General features: G+C 38.2%; 1 protein-coding gene across 5 annotated transcripts in view; it reads right to left on the reverse strand.

Annotated features, from left to right (window-relative positions):
* Nucleotides 1-21,813, reverse strand: part of ASCC1 (activating signal cointegrator 1 complex subunit 1) — a 100,840-nt gene that overhangs the window by 49,754 nt on the left and 29,273 nt on the right. For all 5 annotated transcript variants that reach the window (XM_059397685.1, XM_059397683.1, XM_059397682.1 and 2 more), the window contains exons 6-7: nucleotides 10,508-10,644; nucleotides 3,828-3,947 (exon numbers count right to left, since the gene is read on the reverse strand). In XM_059397685.1, the coding sequence (XP_059253668.1) occupies nucleotides 3,828-3,947; nucleotides 10,508-10,644 (257 nt within the window). The remainder of the gene's footprint in view (nucleotides 1-3,827; nucleotides 3,948-10,507; nucleotides 10,645-21,813) is intronic.

A 21,813-nucleotide genomic window follows, 5' to 3' on the forward strand; every position in this document is an offset into this window, starting at 1 on the left:
CTTCTAGGGCCACCAAGAATAGAGTAAATTAAAACTGTGGAGCCTATGACATCTGTATGTTAAAACAGACTTGAAGCTATAGATTAGGAAAAACTCACTGTATTATTTAATGAAATGCTACAATCCCATCTAAATTTTCCATATAGCACCATGTTAACTGTATGTCTAAAGGCTAGCACAGATTTCAGTTCCACAACAGTAAGGTTTAAACTACTATGAACAAAAAGAGAGAGACAGTCAGTGGATTAGTGGATTTAGTGCCAGGAGCTGGGGAGAGGAGAATAGGGGGGTATGGAACAGTGGGGAATGACTGTTTGAAAGGTATAGGATTTCCTTTTGGGGTGATTAAAATGCTCTGGAACTAAAAGTGGTGATAGCTGCACAATGTTATTGATGTCCTTAATGCCACGGAATCATATACTTTAAAATGGCCGAAATGGTGATTTTTATGTTATGCAAATTTTACCACTTTCAAAAAAAAAAATGGGTCACAACTTTCCATTTTACTCTAGAAGTAAGAATTGGAAAAGAGTCTATCCTACTTAACCTAGCATACACACACTGAAAACCTTTATTCTGGCCTAGGGATTGAGAGTATGGTTTTGATGTCTAGGCTTTCCCTGGCCAAACTACTTAAACTCTGTGAACCTCCCTCTCTATAAAATGGGCACACTAATAGCATCTATCTTACACAGACGTTGCAAAGATAAAACAGAGATAATACACAGGACGCCTGGGTGGCTCAGTGGGTTAAAGCCTCTGCCTTAGGCTGGGGTCATGATCCCAGGGTCCTGGTTGGTATACAGCTCCGACATGGGGCTCATGGGGCTCAACAGGGAACCTGCTTTTCCCTCTTCCTCCGCCTGCCACTCTGCCTACTTGTGCTATCTTTCTCTCAAATAAGTAAGTAAAATCTTTTAAAAAACAGAAACAAAAACAAAAACCCTTACCTAGATCAAAGATTGTTGCACTATCATTTGTGGACCTTTGGAGGTCCCCAAGACTATTTGAGGGGAGTCTATGAGGCTAAAACTATATTTATAATAATTGTAGGACATTATTTGCCTTTTTCATTGCAATGGCATTTACAGGGATGGTGCAAAAATGCTGGGTAAACTGTCAGCACCTCAGCATGAAGGAAGACAGCAGCACCAAACTGTACTAGCAGGAGTACATTTTCATTATACGTCCAAAAAAAATCTAGTTTCATTTATCCTTGATGAAACAGTAAAAATGATCAATTTTATTAAAGCTCAGGCCTTGAGTACCTGATTTTTTGTTTTTTTTTTTTTAAGATTCTATTTATTTGTTTGAGAGAGAGTGAGAGCATGAGCAGGGGAGGGGCAGAGGGAGAAGCAGGCTCCGCAGTGACCAAGGTGCCCAACAGGACCTGAGACGAAGGCAGACGCTTAACCGACTGAGCCACCCAGGGGCCTCAAATACATGCCTTTTTAATATCCCTGTGGGATAAACTGGCAGTATGTATAAAGCAGTTGGGCTATATACCGAAGTAGATGGCTGTCGGGAGGAAAAGCACTTGTGTGAGGCTGTCAGAGCTAGAGCTGAGCTAGTTTCTTTGTCCATGAACACCATTTGTATTTGAAAGAACAACTGACAGACAAATTATGGTTATTCAGACTTGGTTATTTGACAGACATTTTCTCAAAAAAGAACTTCAAGGAAAACAGTATTTTTGGCCAATAATAAAATTCAAGCTCTCAAGTGAAAATTAGAATTTTAGAAAATGTGTATCAGCTACCATGAGCTTGACGGCAGCTTCCTAATACTTAAAGACTGTGATGAAATTAGTAGCGTTATTAATTCATTTTTAATATTGCATAATGAAATGTCTCAACATTTGGAACAGCTGTATAACTCAGTGAACCAATGTTTTCTAAATGACCAATACAAGCATAGGTTAAAGATCCAGTCAAAATGCAAAAGACAGAGGGGCACCTGGATGGCTCAGTGAGTTAAAGCCTCTGCCTTTGACTCAGGTCATGATCTCAGGGTCCTGGGATCGAGCCCCACGTCGGGCCCTCTGGTCAGCAGGGAGCCTGATTCTCCCTCTCTCTCTCTGCCTGCCTCTCTGCCTACTTGCGATCTCTATGAAATAAATAAATAAAATATTTTTTTAAAAATCCAAAAGAGACCAATGGATTTTAATGCAAGAGTATGGTATGTTCATCATTGCAAATGACCTTTTCAAAACTATAACTTGTCAAGTTTTAGTGTAGTACTAAATATCCAGAATTATCCGAAAATACCATTAAAGCACTTTTCATCTTCCCAAATACATTTCTATGTGAGTCCAGATTTTCTTATATACTTCAATCAAAACAACATACTGCAACAGACTGAAGAGAGAAGCAGATCTGAGAACACAGCGGTCTATTCTATTATGGAAACTTAAAAAAATGTAAAACAATGCCTACCTTCTCACTAAATATTTTTTGTTTGGGAAACAGAATTCTCATGAAAAATTTTATTTACATAAACAAAAAATATCTTGTTTCTATTTTTAATGAACTATCAAATGTTAAATTTTGCAGTTTTAACTTCCAATAAGGTAAACATTGATAACTATAACCCATATAAAGAAAGGCTCTTTGGTACCTTCAGTAATTTTTAAGAAATTAAAGTGATTATATGCCCCAAAAGCTTGAGAACTACTACCTTATCATTCACTGTTTTTTGTTCATAAAACTGAAAAGTAATCTACCCCATATACAGCAGCACAGTGAAAATGTTTGGATAGTTATAGCTTATAACACAAAGTGAATGATCCATACCAGATATCAAACTCCAACCTGGCAGAAATGTTTTGGGATGTCCTAAAGGAACAACGTGCCCCTAACTTTTTAAGGTAAGGTCATTAGTATGTTTATTTAGGCATATGTTAAGTATCTGAAAGACAAATCTGGTCCAAACACATACAACACCTGATTCTATTGTCTTTTCCTGCCTTCCTCCATTCACTTCCAATTGAATTGAGATAGGAGATAATTGAGATTATCAATTTGAATTGAGATAACTGAAACCTTACAAGGGATCCTCTACAAAATCAAATCAATTTGGGGGCTTGCCTAGAGATTTCGATCTTCTCCAGAGGGTTTTTGGTTCAGTATGAGTTCTGTTCTATCCTGCCTTAATGAAGAGACCACAAAAACAAACTTCCAATTCAAGTTTGGTTCCTCTGCTCACTGAAGACCTTGACTAGACTAATAAATGGTGTTAACATTGGAAATGGCTCTAGACGCCTAGGCTAGCCTCAGAAATAACCTGGGTTGCAGACCGAGAATCCCTAGCATGATCTAAGTGTGATAGTAACACTAGTAAAAAACAGTAAACATTTGTTGACGTGTGTTTTGATGATGTCCACATGTGCTAAGCACTGTTCTAAGACTCATATAAATTAACTTAATCCTAATAATCCTACAGAGTTTGTATAGTTATCCCCATTTTGTCCTGGTATCCACTAGACCTGCATTGTGTCACTTTTACAACCACCATCCTAAAATGCCATCCTTCCCACCTCCTATAACCCGAAAAACATGAAGAAAGCACTGAGCTCCTAAAAACTAGATTGCTATAATCAATATATATCATCCAAGTAACTCAATAATTATCACATTAATTATCTGATACTTTTTCCTGCAACAAATTCCTCTTTTAAAATATTAGCTACCTATTTTTTAAAAAAAAGAAAGAACTGACACATTCTACAATAATAAGATCTCAAAGAAAAGGAATCAAAACTTGTTGAACTTCTAGGAATGCTTTTAGGAACTTCTTGGTAGAAGCAAAGAAGCATTACAGAAACATACCTGTTGGAGCCATCTTTCATATGGACTTTGGCATAAAGAACGTCCACCATGCCAGGATCATCGTTCATGTATTCTATCCCTGCCATCTCTACTTCTAAGGGTTTGCCCCCAGAAATGTCACTGCAAAGGAAAAAACATTAGATTTTTCTAACTGTTTAATCTGAAAGGGCCATTTTAAACATGGTTATTATACAGAGTCAAATATTACAAAAATGAAATTGTTAAGATTTCTTTACTAACAGTATTATCTAACCATCCTTCTAATTTCAAAATTAACACATTCTATGCACACCAACTAGAAACACAAGTATTTCCAAAGTCACACTACAGTTATGTCAATACCAGTTTATTATACTGAGAGGAAAAAATCCAAGGAATGACAGCTCTGATTGACAAAGACATTGTTGCTCATCTCTTGGGTTTTATTTCATTATTTCTACAAGCTGCAAACACCATTTTACTCATCTAACAATGGTGGAAGCATAAAGTAGTACTAATCTTTAACAGCAATTTGGCAATATTTATAAAAAGCCTTCAAGAATAGAAACCCTTTTTTGTCCAAGCAACTCAATTTCTAGGAGCAAAACCGAAGGAAATAATTATGAATTTCAGCTACATATCCAACCATAGCTGATGAAGGAAAGCTCTTTACAGAATTCCAACTGACAAATACAGAAGAATTCCAAGTGATAGATGCAGAAGTAATGATGAAATTATATAATATCACCATTTTGCAACCCCTGACAAAATAATGGATGGGAGACAATGATTAGCAATGGCTTCTAGAACTTAACAGCAGAAGGTTGGAGAAAAGATAAAGAGATCCTTACGGAGGGCTAACCACACCTGAACCCACTGATCAGGCTTATCACACATACAAAAAAGAACCAGACAATACATACTTCCTGATATGATGTAATAGGTCATACTCATACTCATGAAAAATAATTTATGCATAGGGTTTGACTGAGGCATTGTTTGGAGCAGCCAAAGACTGGAAACAGATTAAACACTCATTAGGGTTTTAATAAAATGTGCACGACAATGTGCATGCTGTATGTTACTATTTGTGCAAAAGACAGGGTAAGAAAAATCTATGTACACACACATATACATTTCCTTGTACATACATAAAATCTCTGGAAGGATACAAAGAAGCTGCTAAAATCTCTTAAAATCTCCTGCCTTTAGACAGGAGAGCAGGGTACTTGGTGGGAATAGCAGTGGAAAAGAAACTCTTCACTGCATATCCTTTGAATCTTTAAAATTTTGAACCATATAAATGTATTACCCATTAAAAAGTTAATATAAAAATACAGATGCAAAAGAAGTCAAACACAAGTTTATCTATTACACATATATGCAAAAGAAGTCAAACACAAAAATGTATATACTGAATGATTTGTTATGTGACATTCAAGAACAAGCTAAATTAATCTATGGAAATAGAAATCAGAACAACAGTTATTTCTGGAAGAAGTGAATTTACTGGAAAAGGTCATGAAGGAACTTCACAGAGTGATGACAATGTACAACATTTTGATTTGGCTGAAATTACATAAGTCTATGCATTTGTTAAAATTCATCAACTACACTTAAGATCTGTGCATTTTGCTGTAAGTCAATTACACCTTGAAAAAATACACACATGCATATAAAAAAGTGTGAGAGCATTAATAGTAATTATCTTTAGGTAATAAGATTAAAAGTGGTATTTTTTTTATCTGCAACTTTGACTTTTCCAAAACTAGTATGTATTACTTTATTTTAATTCAAGAATAACTGATATACAATATTATATTAGTTTTACATGTGCATGTATTACTTTTGTGTTAAGTAAAACCTCACTATCCTGCTTCTTCCCAGACCCCTTACACAGACTTGTACTTCAACCAGAAATGGCCTTGCAGTGCCAAGCTGAAACCCAGCTAAAAATCAACTCACCAGCACAGTCTTCTGCAAGCCCACCAAGGCCAGGAAGTCGATCCATCTTTTCTACTAGATCCCCGGCACCTGGTACTCCATAAATCTCTGGTAAACACTGAGTAGATATTCTACTCTAAAAAGAGAGGCTTTTCTGGTCAATTTTGAGAAGAATGTGGACACATCCCTATAATGTCACTGAAAACCATGTGGCACTAATCAAAGGCAAAAGGATGTTGGGATCCACCAAAAGGCAATTCTCAAAAAAGCTATCGAAGAAAGTTCTCTTGATACTGAACCAAGGCCATAGGGAAACCCTCTGGAGCCAGGAATCTTCATGGTAAAGATTCTCTTAGGGGAACCTGAGTGGCTGAGTCGGTTAAGTGTCTGCCTTCAACACAGGTCATGACCCCAGGGTCCTGGGATTGAGCCCCAAATTGGGCTCCCCGCTCAGTGGAGAGTCAGCTTCTCCCTCCCTCTCTGCCTCCCCACTACCCCACTTGTGCTCTCTCCTCCTCAAATAAAATCTTAAAAAAAAAAAAAAAAAAAAAAGATTCCCTTAAAACTTGAAGACCATATTACTGCACAAGACCAGGATGTATTTCAGTAAGAAACAAATTACTATTTTGGCCAGATATTCGAGAAAAATTATTGCCTTCATGCTCTAGTAAGTGGGGTATTCCAAAACACAAGTCAAGCTCTGAACTATTACCTAAGGCCTGTAGCTTCAATGAACAACACTGTATCTCCATTCCAAGTAATAGCCAAAGAATTCAATATGAAAGATTGCCATTCAATCCTTTCAAAGTGTAGTCAACCAAACTTACAGGAGAAAAACAGTTTAATACTAACTATACATTCCTCTGCTGATTTCAGCTCTAACCCTGCATGAAACCATTAGATCACCCAAAAGCACCAAACCATTGGTTTAGTTTCCCACTAAAATGTTTTTACTGGATTATGTCTAATGTTACACTCTCAAATTCTAGGGATCAATACAAGAGAGAACCATGTGACCAATGTTGTTGTATCTTCTGCAAAATTCCTGTTGAAGACACTGCTCATCATCATTTTGGGTTAATATTTACATGACAAGTTTTTCTCAGATTGAGAACAAGCAAAGGATTCTCTTCTAAAAAACTGTTATGCTCCTTTTCATCAGTTAAGAATGATGATAATGGATGTGTTTCCTTCTGGAATGTAGTTCAAGTATACCAGTACTTAAAAACTATCGAATTCTATTGCTCAAGTACAATTATAACCTTTCCTTGGTTTTCTGGTAAACATTTTCTCCCATTCCGACTTTAACATTTGTTTTGTATGTATGTCCTCACTCACGAACCACCTCAAATCTTTAGAATGAGCTGGGGTACCAGGAACAACAAAAAATGAAACAATGAAATAGGACCTAAAGCCTGCCCTTTAGGATCAGAAACTCTTCTGACCTTCCCTAGGATTTACCAAGACAGAAATTCGGTGGTTTGCCTGATAAATGGCTCTTTGTCTTGGTAACAAAACTATCCCACCCTCAACACCAGGGAGCATACTTTTCAACTGAGTGACATCTGAGGCAATGATTAGGAAGCAACATTTGTCTGTGGGTGTTTTTCCTCTTCTCTCCTTGCTCTTGTCCCTTTTTACCTTATTATTTGGTGTTACCTAAGGCCTACGGGGAACACTTAGGTACAGGAAGAGTGATACTGGAATTTGAAAGTACTGCAGATTTGTCAGACTATACACTCTGAGCCACTATGCTGTTTGTGCTCTACATCTCACAAAGAAAAGTCACAAGGGAGACATTTAAAGCTTCGGCGTTTACTGAACACTGAATAATTCATCTGGAATCGATAGAGCTACATGAGCCGTTAGTTTAAGAAGTGAAATCAAAGTTATGTTTCTGGTCAGGTAACAACCCTTAAACTCAAAAAACCCCCAAAATTTAAAACAAATATTCAACTACCCATTTCTTTAAAATATCTATATATAGCAGCACAGTTTTAATTCTGAGTCGAGCCATATTTATTTAATATCTTTTTTAAAAAATTGTATTTATTTATTTGAGAGAGAGAGAGAGGGAAAGAGAGCTCAAGCAGGGGGAGAGACAGAGGAAGACAGAAGCAGACTCCCCACTGAGCAGGGAGCCTGATGTGGGACTCAATTCCAGGACCTCAGAATCATTACCTGAGCTGAAGGCAGACAGTTAACCAACAGAGCCACCCGGGCACCCCTATTTAATGTCTCCACTTAAAAAGCCATCAAAGTACTACAGCATGTTATATATTAGTCTGTTCAATTGCAGTGTTTTCCTTTCTTATATTTTAATTTGGCATCTTCACATCATAAAAAGGTTCAGATTAGAAATGCCGTTATTTACTGTCAGTCTAAGTATACCAAGTACAAAGGCTGAGATCAAAGAGTAAGAATAAGGAAGGGAAAAAAGTTAAATGATAAATTTTACTCACCAAGGCTATTGTATAAGTGTGTGTGTGTGTGTGTACACATGTACTTTTTTTTAGCAAACATTTTTTCCTTTTAGGGAAACTAGGCACTTCTAGCCAATCTAAACAGCCAATCTGATTCTCACTCTCCTCAGAAATATTTTAATTTTGCACTATGTACTTTTTAAACAAGTAGATGCGGCAGAGGAAAAGGTGGGAGAAGAGGGCTGGGGAGGCTTACTTTACTTGCTGGTTTTAAATCTTTCCAGCTTTTTGAAAAAAACATCTTCAAAAAAATTTCTGCCTGCACTGCAGATTTTTGGCAATGTAACTTTGTCCTATTTCAAAAGCTTTGCTGAATTTGAAAAACTACAATTACTGTTTTCATCCTGTCATGTCAAAAATTCTTAGGAACTATTAAGGCTGCTCTTCATTTCCTATGCACACCAACCCTGACATGCTTAAAGTGCTCAGATTTGGCGTTTAGTCACAAAAGGCACCAAGAGACATAAAAGGAAGGAACTCAGCTAAATCCTCCCATAGCTCAGGATAAAGATTCAGTGATTAAAAACCTGTGACCTTATTTTTGTAGGTAAAAAACAAACACCTTCCTAAACAAATATCTACCTTTAAATTTCTTCTTAGCAAAATTATCCTAATGGCAGCCAAGAAAATGCAGTTTCATTTCATTTTCATTTAACAAAAAAGTGACCTGGAAATAAGTTAAGGTATCAGGACTAATGCTTAAATCAGGTAACACTGCTCCACTTTGTAAGGTAAAGCATAAAGCTTTATCTTAGGCAGGGAAGTTGTAAATACTTAATTACAAATACCCAATTATTTTGAATTTTAGGTTAAGACAGGTTAGGAGAGAAATGGTTATGTCCATCAGTGAGCAAAGATCAAGACAAAGAAGTATTCTTTGCAGACTGCAAACCCAATCAGCTTATGATTTTGCTCAAGAAAAATATCTTGCCTTCAAAACAAAGAAAATATCTTGCCTTCAAAACAAAGGAAAAGGAGAACTGGCCCACATATAAGTCACTATACTACACAGTTTCATATAAATGAAAAAAAATTTAATCCTTTTACCTTGTCTTATCCAATGAACTAGGGGACCCATTTCTACAAGGCCACATGAAAATAGTATGGGACCTGAATATTATAACTGAATTTAAAAAAACAACACCTCTTCAAGTGAGTCAGTTTTCAAATTTCTCTTATTCTTCATCAATCTTAAGAAAAAGGGCAAAGGGTAGGGAAGAGATGATTCTTTAAAATAAAACTGTTAGGTCAGATGTACATGTAAATTAAAATTTTATAATGAAAAGAATAACAAGTCTGCCCCCAGAATAGCAATGTTTTCCCTGAACCAAAACAGACTGCTTAGACAGTTTTTGGTATTCTTACACAACTACCTGTATTTTAAAAAGAAAATTAAAATCTTGAAATACAATGAAGACCTTTGTAAGGAATCCTATTATATAATGTTTGAGTTACTGTGAATAATGGCCCTCCAGGGAGGCTCACATCTTATTTTCTGGAATTTGTAAATATGCTGCCTTACATGGCAGACAGACTTTTGCAGATGTAATTAAGGTTAAGGAATCTGAGATAGCATGATTATCCTGGATTACCTGGGTGGGCTCAATCAAATCACCAGTCCTTAAAAGCAGTGAACCTCCCCGGACTATGGCCAGAGACAGAGATGAGGTAACAGAAGGGTCAGAGAGAAGGAAAGCTGCTATTGCTGAAGATGGAAGAAGGGGGTCACTAGCCAAAGAATGTGGGTGTGGCCTCTAGAAGATGGGCTTTAAAAGCAAGGAAATGAACTCTTCCTTTGAGCCCCCAGAAAGGAACACAGCCCTGCTGATTCTTTGATTTTAGCCCACTGAAACCCGTATCAGACTACCCCACAGAACTATAAGATAATGAATTTTCACTGTTCTAAGCTACCAAGCTTGTGGTAATGTGTTCACCTGCTTAAGAAACTAGTACAGTACTCTATACTGTTCAGTAGGTAATGAAAAGAATTTCCTTTTGGAGAGAATGATGGGATGTCCTGTTAAGAACAAAATTTGCCTACTGAATTAGTATAATTTAAGGTAGAGTCTTTCCATAAAAATTTATAAATATATGCTTTAAACCCATGTTAACCCTTTCAGACAATGGTCCAATATTAAGTGTTACAAGTGGGTGAGTCAACAGACCTTGCTGCCATGTGACAACAAGTTCGCCCAAGTGCAAAAACAAGTCTGTGATACCAAAGAGAAGCCAGTACAAGAGGACCACCCTTCCCCATTCCTGCAGATCACTCACTCAATGAAGTCCTCTTTACACTGCTGTAGCATCTCACATGTCTGCTGGATCTCTTGCTCACTCAAAAGCACCAACATCCCAATGGTTAGGTGAAGCTTTTTGGGATTCTGGAAAATGGTGCTATCAACCCCATGATCCTGTGGTCAAAGACAGAAAAACAAAAACACTCAGTCCACATTAAAGAAAATGGCAGAAATAGAATTTAGAGCTCAGAGATAAGCCCAGATATCTATGACTTACTGATTTTCAACCAGATGCCAAGACAATTTAATGGAGAAAAAAGTCTCCTCAACAAATGGTGCTGGAACAACTGAATGACCACTCGCAAAAGAATGAAGTTGGACCCACACCTCATACCATATACAAAAATTACATCAAAATGGATCGGTGACCTAAATATTAGAGCTAAAATCATAAAACTCATAGAAGAAAGAGATTCCTTTTTTTTTTTAATATTTTATTTATTTATTTGACAGAGATCACAAGTAGGCAGAGAGGCAGGCAGAGAGAGAGGGGGAAGCAGGCTCCTTACGGAGCAAGAGAGCCCGATGCGGGGCTCAATCACAGGACCCTGGGAATCATGACCTGAGCCGAAGGCAGAGGCTTTAACCCACTGAGCCACCCAGGCGCCCCTAAAGAACCCAATTTTTAAAATAGAAAATGAACTTGAGGGATGTCTGGGTGGCTCAGTCAGTTAAGCATCTGACTCTTGATTTCGCCTCAGGTCATAATCTCAGGGTCATGAGATCAAGTCCCACCTTGGGCTTCATCCTGAGCATGGAGCCTGCGTAAGAGTCTCTCTCTCCCTCTGCCCCTCTCCACACTCAGAAGAAAAAAGAAAAAGAAAATGAACTTGAATAGACATTTTTCCAAAGAAAAAATACAAATGGCCAAGAAGCATATGAAGATGGTTCAACTTTATTATTCATTAGAAGAATGCAAATCAAAACCACAATAAGGTATCATTTCATATCCATTAGGCTGGCTATAATAAAAATAATGGCAGAAAATAACAAATTCTGACAAGGATATGCTTAATGGGTACAGAATTTCCTTTTGGGGTGATGAAAATGTTTTAGAATAATACAGCGCTGATAGTTGCACAACTCGGAATGCATAAATGCCACTGAATCATTCACTTTAAAATGGTTAATTTGGGGGCGCCTGGGTGGCTCAGTGGATTAAAGCCTCTGCCTTCAGTTCAGGTCATGATCCCAGGGGGTATAGCTCAGGGGTAGAGCATCTGACTGCAGGTCATGATCCCAGGGTCCTGGGATCAAGCCTCGAGTCAGGCCCTCTGCTCAGCAGGGAGCCTGCTTCCCCCACCTCTCTCTCTGCCTGCCTCTCTGCCTACTTGTGATCTCTGTCTGTCAAATAAATAAATAAAATCTTTAAAAAAAAAAAAAAAACTTAAAATGGTTAATTTTGTGTTATGGGAAATTCACCTCAATAAAAGAAATTTTTTAAGAAGGAACTGGTAGCGGGGCGCCTGGGTGGCTCAGTGGGTTAAAGCCTCTGCCTTCAGCTCAGGTCATGATCCCAGGGTCCTGGGATCGAGCCCTGCACTAGGCTCCCTGTTCTGTGGGGAGCCTGCTTTCCCTCTTCCTCTCCCTGTTGCTCTGCCTACTTGTACTCCTTCTTTCTCTGTCAAATAAGTACATCTTTTTAAAAAATATAAATATACTCATAAATCTCCCTTTTTAAAAAAACTGAAGTGAAATTCACTTAATACACAATTAACCATTCTAAAGTGTACAATTCAGTGATGTGTACTGTATTTACAATATTGTGCAACCATCACCCTTTCTTAGTTCTCAAACTTTTTTTCATCCCATAAAAACACTTCATAATCATTAAATAATCACTCTTCATTCCCAATCACTCACCCCCTGGTAACCTCTAATTTGCTTTTCGCCTCTTTGGATTTGCCTATTCTGGATATAGTATATAAAAGGAATCATACAATATATGACTGCTGTGTCTGGCTTTTTTCACTTAGCATGTATTCAAAGTTCATCCAAATTTTACCATGTACTGGTACTTCATTCCTTTTTATGGCTGAATTATATTCCATTGTATGTATATAACATAACTTGTTTATTCATTCATCCCTTAATGGCCATTTGAGTTGTTCCCATCTTATGGCTATTATGAATAATGCTGCTATAAACATTCATGTACAAGTTTCTGTGTTACCATGTTTTCAGTTCTTTTGGGTATAAACCTAAGAGTGGAAGTGCTGGGTTATATAGTAATTCTAATGCTTAATCTTTTGAGGAACCACCAAACTGTATGCCACAACAGCGGAATCGTTTTACGTTCTTAGCAGCACTGTAGAAGGGTTCCTATTTCTCTCCACCTTTGCCAACATTTACCACTTTTCTTTTAAAATTTTATTATAGGCACCCTAACGGGTATGAAATAGTATTTCATTGTATTTTTATTTGCATTTCCCTGTTGACCTATGATGTTGAATATCTTCTCATGTCCTTGGTGGACACCCCCTCTGGAGAAACTGCTATACAATTTCTTTGCCCATTTCCTATTTTTTATTGTTGAGTTATATGAATTCTTTAAATATCCTGATACTAGTCCCATGTCAGATCATGAATCCATGTCAGATCATGAAGGTAAACAGGTCTCAGGTTTCTATATATTCACCCTGCAAATGAAGACAAGAAAAAGAGTCGAGAATCTTCTCCCCTCAACAAGAGCAAAGCAGGAATTCTATCTCTGAATTGTAAGTTCTGATCCCATAATCTGATTCTTGGGCTAATAAACCACCCCAAAGGCAGAGAAATATGACTATCAAACACAGATAGCTTACATTCTGTTCTTGGCTTGCCTAAGACTGCCTAATTTTTGCCTCGGCAGCGGGAGTTAATAGATTATTCATTTTCTAAGTGTTAATGGAGCTCAAGCTATTTTTATATCTGATGAAGAGTTTTGTGATTCTACACATCAACCCAAATTGCCTCATTTAATGAAAGTGATTTTAAGGAACAATCAGCTTTTAAATGTGTCAAGGAAGGCTAAGCGTAATGTTTATCACCCCAGCTGCTCTAACCCATGGCAGAACCTGTCACTTTAGAAAGGCATGCAAAGTGTTAAAAAGTCCCCAAATGATTCCAATATGCACAACTCCATCCCAAACTACAGTTGAGAATTACTCCCCTAGTAATAAGAGCTAATATTTTTTTAACCCTTATTCTGTTCCAGACATCTCCTATGCACTTTACATAGAAAACAGCCTATGGGGCGCCTGGGTGGCTCAGTGGGTTAAGCCGCTGCCTTCGGCTCAGGTCATGATCTCAGGGTCCTGGGATCGAGTCCCGCATCAGGCTCTCTGCTCAGCAGGGAGCCCGCTTCCCTCTCTCTCTCTCTGCCTGCCTCTCCATCTACTTGTGATTTCTCTCTGTCAAATAAATAGATAGGAATCTTTAAAAAAAAAAAAAAACAGCCTATGAAGAGAGATCTTATCCCCATTTTACAGATGAGGAAACTGAGGCACAGAGAAATAAAATCACTTTCCCAAAGTAACACTGCTAGTAAAGGGATGAAGCCAAAATTCAAACCCAAGCAGTCAGGCACAGAGCCTACACTTTTGATCAATATATATTGCCTCACTTGTAACAGCCACCTAGAGGAGGATGGAACAAATGTGATCATCACCCAGAGGCAAGTCCTTACACATTTCAACAAAGCTCACACAATAAATGGATCTGATCACCAGAGAATAAAGCAAATCTCATAATTCTCTGAAAGTGATTTTTGCCTTTCCTCGATGTGACACCATAAAAGCATGATCTATAAAAGAAATAAAAAAGGATGAATTAAATTTTATCAAAATTTAAAACTTTCACTTCAAAAGACCCCATTAAGAAAATGAAAAGACAAGCCACAGAGAAAAATACCTGGGAGAAAAATATTTACAAATCACCTATCTGGGGGCGCCTGGGTGGCTCAGTGGGTTAAAGCTTCTGCCTTCGGCTCGGGTCATGATCTCAAGGTCCTGGGATCGAGCCCCGCATTGGGCTCTCTGCTCAGCAGGAAGCCTGCTTCCCTTCTTCTCTCTCTGCCTGCCTCTCTGCCTACTTGAGATCTCTGTATGTCAAACGAATAAATAAAATCTTTTTAAAATAATAATAAATAAAATAGAATTAAAATTAAAGCAAAACAAAAACAACAAATCATTTATCTGATAAATATAAATATATAAAAATTCTTAAAATTCAACAATAAAAAGATATGTAATTCCATTTAAAAATGACCAAAGAGGGGCACCTGGGTGGCTCAGTGGGTTAAAGCCTCTGCTTTCGGCTCAGGTCATGATCTCAGGGTCCTGGGATCCAGCCCCGAGTCAGGCTCTCTCCTCCACGGGGAGCCTGCTTCCTCCTCTCTCTCTTTCTGCCTGCCTCTCTGCCTACTTGTGATCTCTGTCTGTCAAATAAACAAATAAAATCTTTAAAAAAAAAAAAAATGACCAAAGAAACTGAATAGATATTTCACCAAAGAAGATATAATGACTAAGAAACATGTGAAAAGATGCTAATATCATTAGTCATCAAGAAAATGCACATCAGGGGCGCCTGGGTGGCTCAGTGGGTTAAGCCGCTGCCTTCGGCTCAGGTCATGATCTCAGGGTCCTGGGATCGAGTCCCGCGTCGGGCTCTCTGCTCAGTGGGGAGCCTGCTTCCCTCTCTCTCTCTCTTTCTCTCTCTGCCTGCCGGTCTATTTGTGATCTCTCTCTGTCAAATAAATAAATAAAATCTTTTTAAAAAAAAAAGAAAAAAGAAAATGCACATCAAAACCAAAATGAGATATTGCTTCACGCCCCATCAGAATGACTATAATCAAAAAGACAGACAATAAGGACCTGGGGAAACTGAACTGCTCACACACTGGTGGGGTAAAAGGCCATGATATAAACAATGCATTCTAAACTGGTTCAGAAAGAAAGAAAAAAGAGGAAGAATGATAAAACAGTAAAATTCTAACAATAGGTAAATATGAGTAAAGGATGCTATCCTTAGTCTTACAACTTTTCCATGAGTTTAAAATTATTAGCATCCTGTTGCTGCTGTAACAAATTACCACAAATTTCATGGTTTAAAACAACACAAATTTACTGTCTTACTACCTAGCAAAAGAAAGCTCTTTTCCTTCCTAACCTTATTCTTTGAGAGCCTATCCCTTCAGTCAACCTGAGGTCACTTGCCAAGAAAACACTGAATACTGGGAAACAAAACACAGAGAACACAAAGGAGAAGGAAAAAGAACAGATGGGATAACTTAAGGCCACACAAACTGAATTCTTTTGGAGAACCTTGAGTCATAAGCCTTCAGTCTTTATCTGTGCTGGAAGTTATATAACTTACATGTGATCCTACTGGACAGTCCTTTAATAAATGGAGAAACACCCTCAATTTTAGCAATGCCATCTATGAAGAAAGCCTTTTCTCTTACTGAATTATCTAAAGTTACTGTGGAACCAAACAATCTTCAAGACAATGGCATAAATCTCTAGAGCCACTACTGTTCTTTGCTTAGAATATATCATATTCCCACCTACAAGCCTCTTGACTGAAATAAAGAAAGACCAACAGCAATTTCTTTACTCCAGGGGTTTTAATTACACTGGGCCTGGCTCCAAGTTCACCATTACTCGGAGCTAGAACTATTACTCCATTAGGTTGGACAACCAGACTGGCGCCTGAAAATTCTGATGGTGGTGACTTTCCACCCAACAAGCAGCAGCAAAAGGTAAAGTAACAGAATTCCCTATAGGTCAGTTTTGTCTAGATGAAAAAAAAGAAAGTGTTTCTTTATGGCTAAGTCACATCTAAGGTGTTTCTGTATTTGTTAAATAAGGTCTCCTCCAAGGAGAAAATGATGAACCAGCTACCTCTCCAGAAAGCTTGTGAGAGGGCCTAAACTGTGTTCAGAGTTCCAAGTTGCATCCTAACTCAGCAGTCCTAGGTGCAAAACTTTACCCCTGTCATTCAAACGGCAGCTCTGTGATCTACTACTAGCAATCATCACAGTCTCACAGGCCCTTCATTGATTGTACTTTTAATCCACCATTTGGGCTCCACTAGGGCAGAACTGCTAGCTATCAGCATGAACAATTAACAAGGAATAGCGAAATCTAAAAATGTCAAGCTTGGGGGAAAAGCCAGGAGAGGGAAGTATGGATTAGCCCACCATGGCGCATTCATTCATTCTCTCTGCTTCCTTAAAGCCCCAGGTAGAACTCAATCATTCTCTCCACACAGATGGGACAGAACGCAGGTGCACCCGCCAGAGCTGTCAGCTAGCAGAAGGGTAGTTTCTGTGCCATTACATAAAAGTTATAAGAACACCTAGGAATCTAACCCAGACCTGTACCACTCAGAAGCACTCTGACATGACAGTACATGCTGAGAGCCAGAGACAACAAAACAAACCAAAACTTCCTCAGATTATATTCACAGTTATCACCTTCTAGGAGCTCCAGGTATAACAAAGGTTTGTGATTTAGCTATAAAAAGCCTTTAAATCTGGAATACAGAGTCTAGGGTTTTAATTTCAACTCTGTTACAAATCAGCTGTGATTAGGCAAGCCATTTCGCTTCTCTGGACCTTGGTTTCCTCCTCTGTGACATAAGGGAGATGGTCTAGTTTACCTCTAAGTCAAAGGTCCTGTAAATTTTTTTACATGCTCCCACAAATCCCGTAATTTAGTATGAAACAGATGTTTGTGAGGGATCTACCAATTCACTTCCTGATCTTCCAAGCAAAGAAAGAGAGGAAATAAACTTGAGAGCCTTCCCTATGCTCATTATATTTTCTTTCCTTTTTTATGGCCAAATCCCATGAAATTACTTCTGGGGCAAGTGACATAAATCTCATTCACACAGGAAAGCTATTCAAACAAGGCAGACTGGTGAAAAGAGCATTTGGCTCTGCAACCAGACAGGCCTATGTTCAAATTCTAATTCTGCCACCTATCAGCAGGGTGAACTGAAATGAGTTACTCAATTGTCCAGAAACTCCAATTTCATTATCTATAAAAAGGACAACATTTCCCTCTTGGAGTTGTTCTGAGGATTAAAAGAGACATATGTGACGCCTCTGGTACATACCAGTGTGGAATAAATACAGGCTTCCCCGGCTTCCTGCTTCTTATGTGACCATGTACCACCATCCTTGCATGCCTTTGTAAAGCTCCATCAAGAGCTAAATTAGGCTCTGCTGAGTCATTTCTATTATTCCTTAAGAATGTTCATAAAAGTGGAGTTTGAATCTCTATATGTTATTAATAAAATACCTTAAGTTGAATAAGCTTCAGAAAACAGAGTTTGGATGCTTCTGGCTTACAAATTCTATACAGACATAATTATAGCAGAGTGCAAGTTCTTAAAAACAAAGGACGAACATTTAAACATAAGATTTTACCGGGACTAGAAAAAAAGAATGCACTGTCTAAATAGCCTTACCCATGAAAAAGGAGCAAAGAGTATCTCCCCTTCACAAAAGAATATATCCCTCTTATCTTTGATGAGAACAGGGAAGAGTTAAACCTACTTTTCTAAAAGCTTCAGTATTCCTCTGTAAGTAAGTTGTAAGCACTAATTAACAATCCATCTACCAACCGACACTTATTCCCAAAGATAGACACTGATCACTCAAACATCAGTAATGGGTTAACAGTACTGAAGCCACCTCCTCAAGCCAGACCCTTAGCTTCTTCTGGATACCCTGCTTTCCCTCATCTCCCTACTGTCATCTTTGTTGTTACTACAGAAACAGCTAACACGTATACAGTACTACCTATGTGCCATGTTCTACACATAGCTTAAATATCTTAATTTATTAACTCACTCTTCATTTCAACAGTAAAGATGAGTACTATTATTATCCCCATCTTAGAGAAGACCTCTGAAATATTTCTGCAGTACATCCCCTTCTGAATAATACACCACAGATTTAGCCTTTTTTTCCTTGAGATTTTATTTATTTATTTGAGAGAGAGAGAGAGAGAGAGAGCATAAGAGCAGGGGGAGGGAGAACAGATTCCCTGATAAGCAGGGAGCCTGCTATAGGGCTCAATCCCAGGATGCGGGGATCGTGACCTGAGCTAAAGGCAGCCGGTTAACCCATTGAGTCACCCAGGTATTCCTAGTCTTTCTTTTCTTTTCTTTTCTTTTTTTTTTAAGATTTTATTTATTTATTTGACAGACATCACAAGTAGGCAGATAGGCAGGCAGAGAGAGAGAGGAGGAAGCAGGCTCCCTCAGGGCAGAGAGCCCGATCTGGGGCTCGATCCAAGGACCCTAGGATCATGACCTGAGCCGAAAGTAGAGGCTTTAACCCACTGAGCTACCCAGGCGCCCCATCCTAGTCTTTATTTTCAACAGACTCTATCTATCTCTAACTGCTATCTGCCTCTGGTAACCGACTCCTTAACTCTCAATCCATTCTCCACGCTGCCTTCAGAATTATTTTTCCACAATGTGAGTTAACCACATGAGTCCCTAATTAAATTCTTTAGTAATTCTTGACTCTAAGATAGACTCAAAATTCTTAACCTATACAAGACCTTTTACCACCTGGATTCCACTCACCTTGCCTCTCTCTTCCCTATGCTACCCACTTTCTAGATTCTAGTCTTAACCTCCGCACTCTCCCCTGAACACAGCGGACTAGAACACTGCCATACCTTGCAAGCGCCATTTCCCCCATGTAGAATGCTCATCCCCAATTTGCAAACTTGCCACAAGCTTTTGTTCTTCCATTAAGACTCTGCTCAAGTGTCACCTCCCTTATATAAGCCTTTTCCAGCCACTGGAGAACCTCTTCTGTGAGTACCCACTGCAGTCCCCTCTAATGGCACCTATCTCACATTACCATAACTGTATCCATAAGAACACTATTCCCCGACACCCCCCCCCCGACATGCGTAAGAGTAGAGCCCACTGTTAGTACATAATACAGACTGGCAAATGGCAGACATTTAATAAATAGTGAATGAATGAATAAAACATAAATATTTGTTAATAAGAGTTTCAATCCAAATGGTGCAATATAAGAATCTTGTAAACACTTCTTACTTTCCTAACCAACAGCAGGACTCAGGAATTTACAACTTTTCTTACAACCAAAGACAACTATTCCATCTCCATCCTAAATTAGTTCATAAGATAATTAGAAATCCCATAACTCCCTTTATATACGAAGAATCCTAAATTATACACGAAAGCTTTTACATGTAATTTTCTTCTTCAGTGAATACTACTAAATGGAAAAATAATCCCAGTCGAGGGAGAAAACCCAGATCCATTAGTCATTTTTGCCCAGTGTCAGCCTACAATGTGAGCAGAATTATGTAGTTTCTGGAGCTATAACCTATTCAGATTCTCCAGGCAGCCTGAGAAATCCCCTGTTGCCACAAGCCCGCAGAATGCTCCACCAAACACAGTTTTGAATTACTGTTTTTCATTACTGATGTGCTTTCTACTGGACCCTGCTGTGAGATAAAATGGAATTATAGCAGCATTTCCAGCTATAGAATGACTGAGAGATATACAGGGTTTTAATATACTTCTTGAACTCACAGGCACTAAGACATCTTTGAATCTTAATGTAAAAGAGGAAAGAGTAAAAAAGTAAGGCGCAGTTTATCTGCAAATCACACAGATGAAAAATACCTTGCCAATGTCTGTGGGCAGCTAAATCCTACATTAAATACTCAGGCTTAGAGAGCTGAAGCATAGGGATGATAGTGATAATGTCTGGAGTGAAATAACATTTCTTATAAACTGATCAACACAAAGGAAGGTGATTTCAGAAAATGCTCTTCTAAAAGGTAAATTCACAGTTTCCTTGGAGAGTCAAGGGTGAGGTCAAGGACAAGCATGCTACCAAATAGAGAGAGAAAAGAAGCCAACTATTTTAAAATAATAAAAGAAAAGTTCAAGGAAGGGTGAGAGAAAGGCCATGACCTGGAAGTAGAAAGGTCATCTGCTGTATCAAAAATCTGACCTTCAAGGGGGCACCCTGGGTGGCTCAGTGGGTTAAGCCGCTGCCTTCGGCTCAGGTCATGATCTCAGGGTCCTCGGATCAAGTCCCGCATCAGGCTCTCTGCTCAGCAGGGAGCCTGCTTCCCTCTCTCTCTCTCTCTCTCTGCCTGCCTCTCTGCCTACTCTGTCTGTCAAATAAATAAATAAAATCTTACCAAAAAAAAAAAATCTGACCTTCACAACAATGCTTAAAAATGAAAATTCACTCCAAAGTGAAAGAAGAAAGAGATGAGTTGATAATCATGTTGGAGATCTCAACAGTCCCCCTCTCTGAAATTAACAGGATAGAAAATGAAAAAGGTTATAGAAGACATAAAGATCACTAACAACTAGATGATATACATAATGTTTATAGAACAATCAACCCCAAAACATCAGAATATACATCTTTCTCAAATGTACACATAACATTTACCAACCAGACTATATTCTAGAACAGAAAACAGACATAAATGCATTCAAAAGAATAGAATCAGATTATGTTATCTCATCAAGAGAATTAAATTAGAAATCAGTAACAAAAAGGTATCTGGAAAATCCGCAAATGTAGAAAAGTAAGCAACACACTTGTAAGTAACAGAAGGTCAAGTCATGCTTACAATTGTATGTTAATTTATAATTATCTCAAAGTAAAACTTTAACTAAAATACTAAGAAAACCCCACATTTACTTCAAACTAAATGAAAATGGAAGAACACATATCAAATTTGAGGAAATACAGCTAGAGTAATATGTAAAGGGAAATTAACATCTTTAAGTGCTTATACTAGAAAAGAAAAAAGTCTTCTATTAATGATTTTTAAGTTTCTAAATTAAGAAATGAAAAAATAGCAAATTAAACCAAAAGCTATGCATAAGTTCAATAAAAAGGATAAAATTAGAAACTGATGAAATAGGAAATGGATAATCAACAGATGAATGGATAAAGATGTGGTATATATATATGTGTGTTTGTGTGTGTGCACACACACACACTGGAATACTATGAAGCCATCAAAAGAAATGAAATCCTATCATTTGCGATGACATGAATGGAACTAGAGGGTATTATGCTTAGCAAAATAAGTCAACCAGAGAAAGACAACTGTCATATGATCTCCCTGATATGAGGAAGTGGAGATGCAATGTGGGGCGGTTTGGGGGGCAGGAAAAGAATAAATGAAACAAGATGGGATTGGGAGGGAGACACACCAAAAGAGACTCCTAATCTCACAAAACAAACTGAGGGTTGCCGGGGGGAGGGGG

This window comes from Mustela nigripes, chromosome 4 (assembly GCF_022355385.1).
Source record: "Mustela nigripes isolate SB6536 chromosome 4, MUSNIG.SB6536, whole genome shotgun sequence".
In the NCBI taxonomy this organism is placed as follows: Eukaryota; Metazoa; Chordata; class Mammalia; order Carnivora; family Mustelidae; genus Mustela; species Mustela nigripes.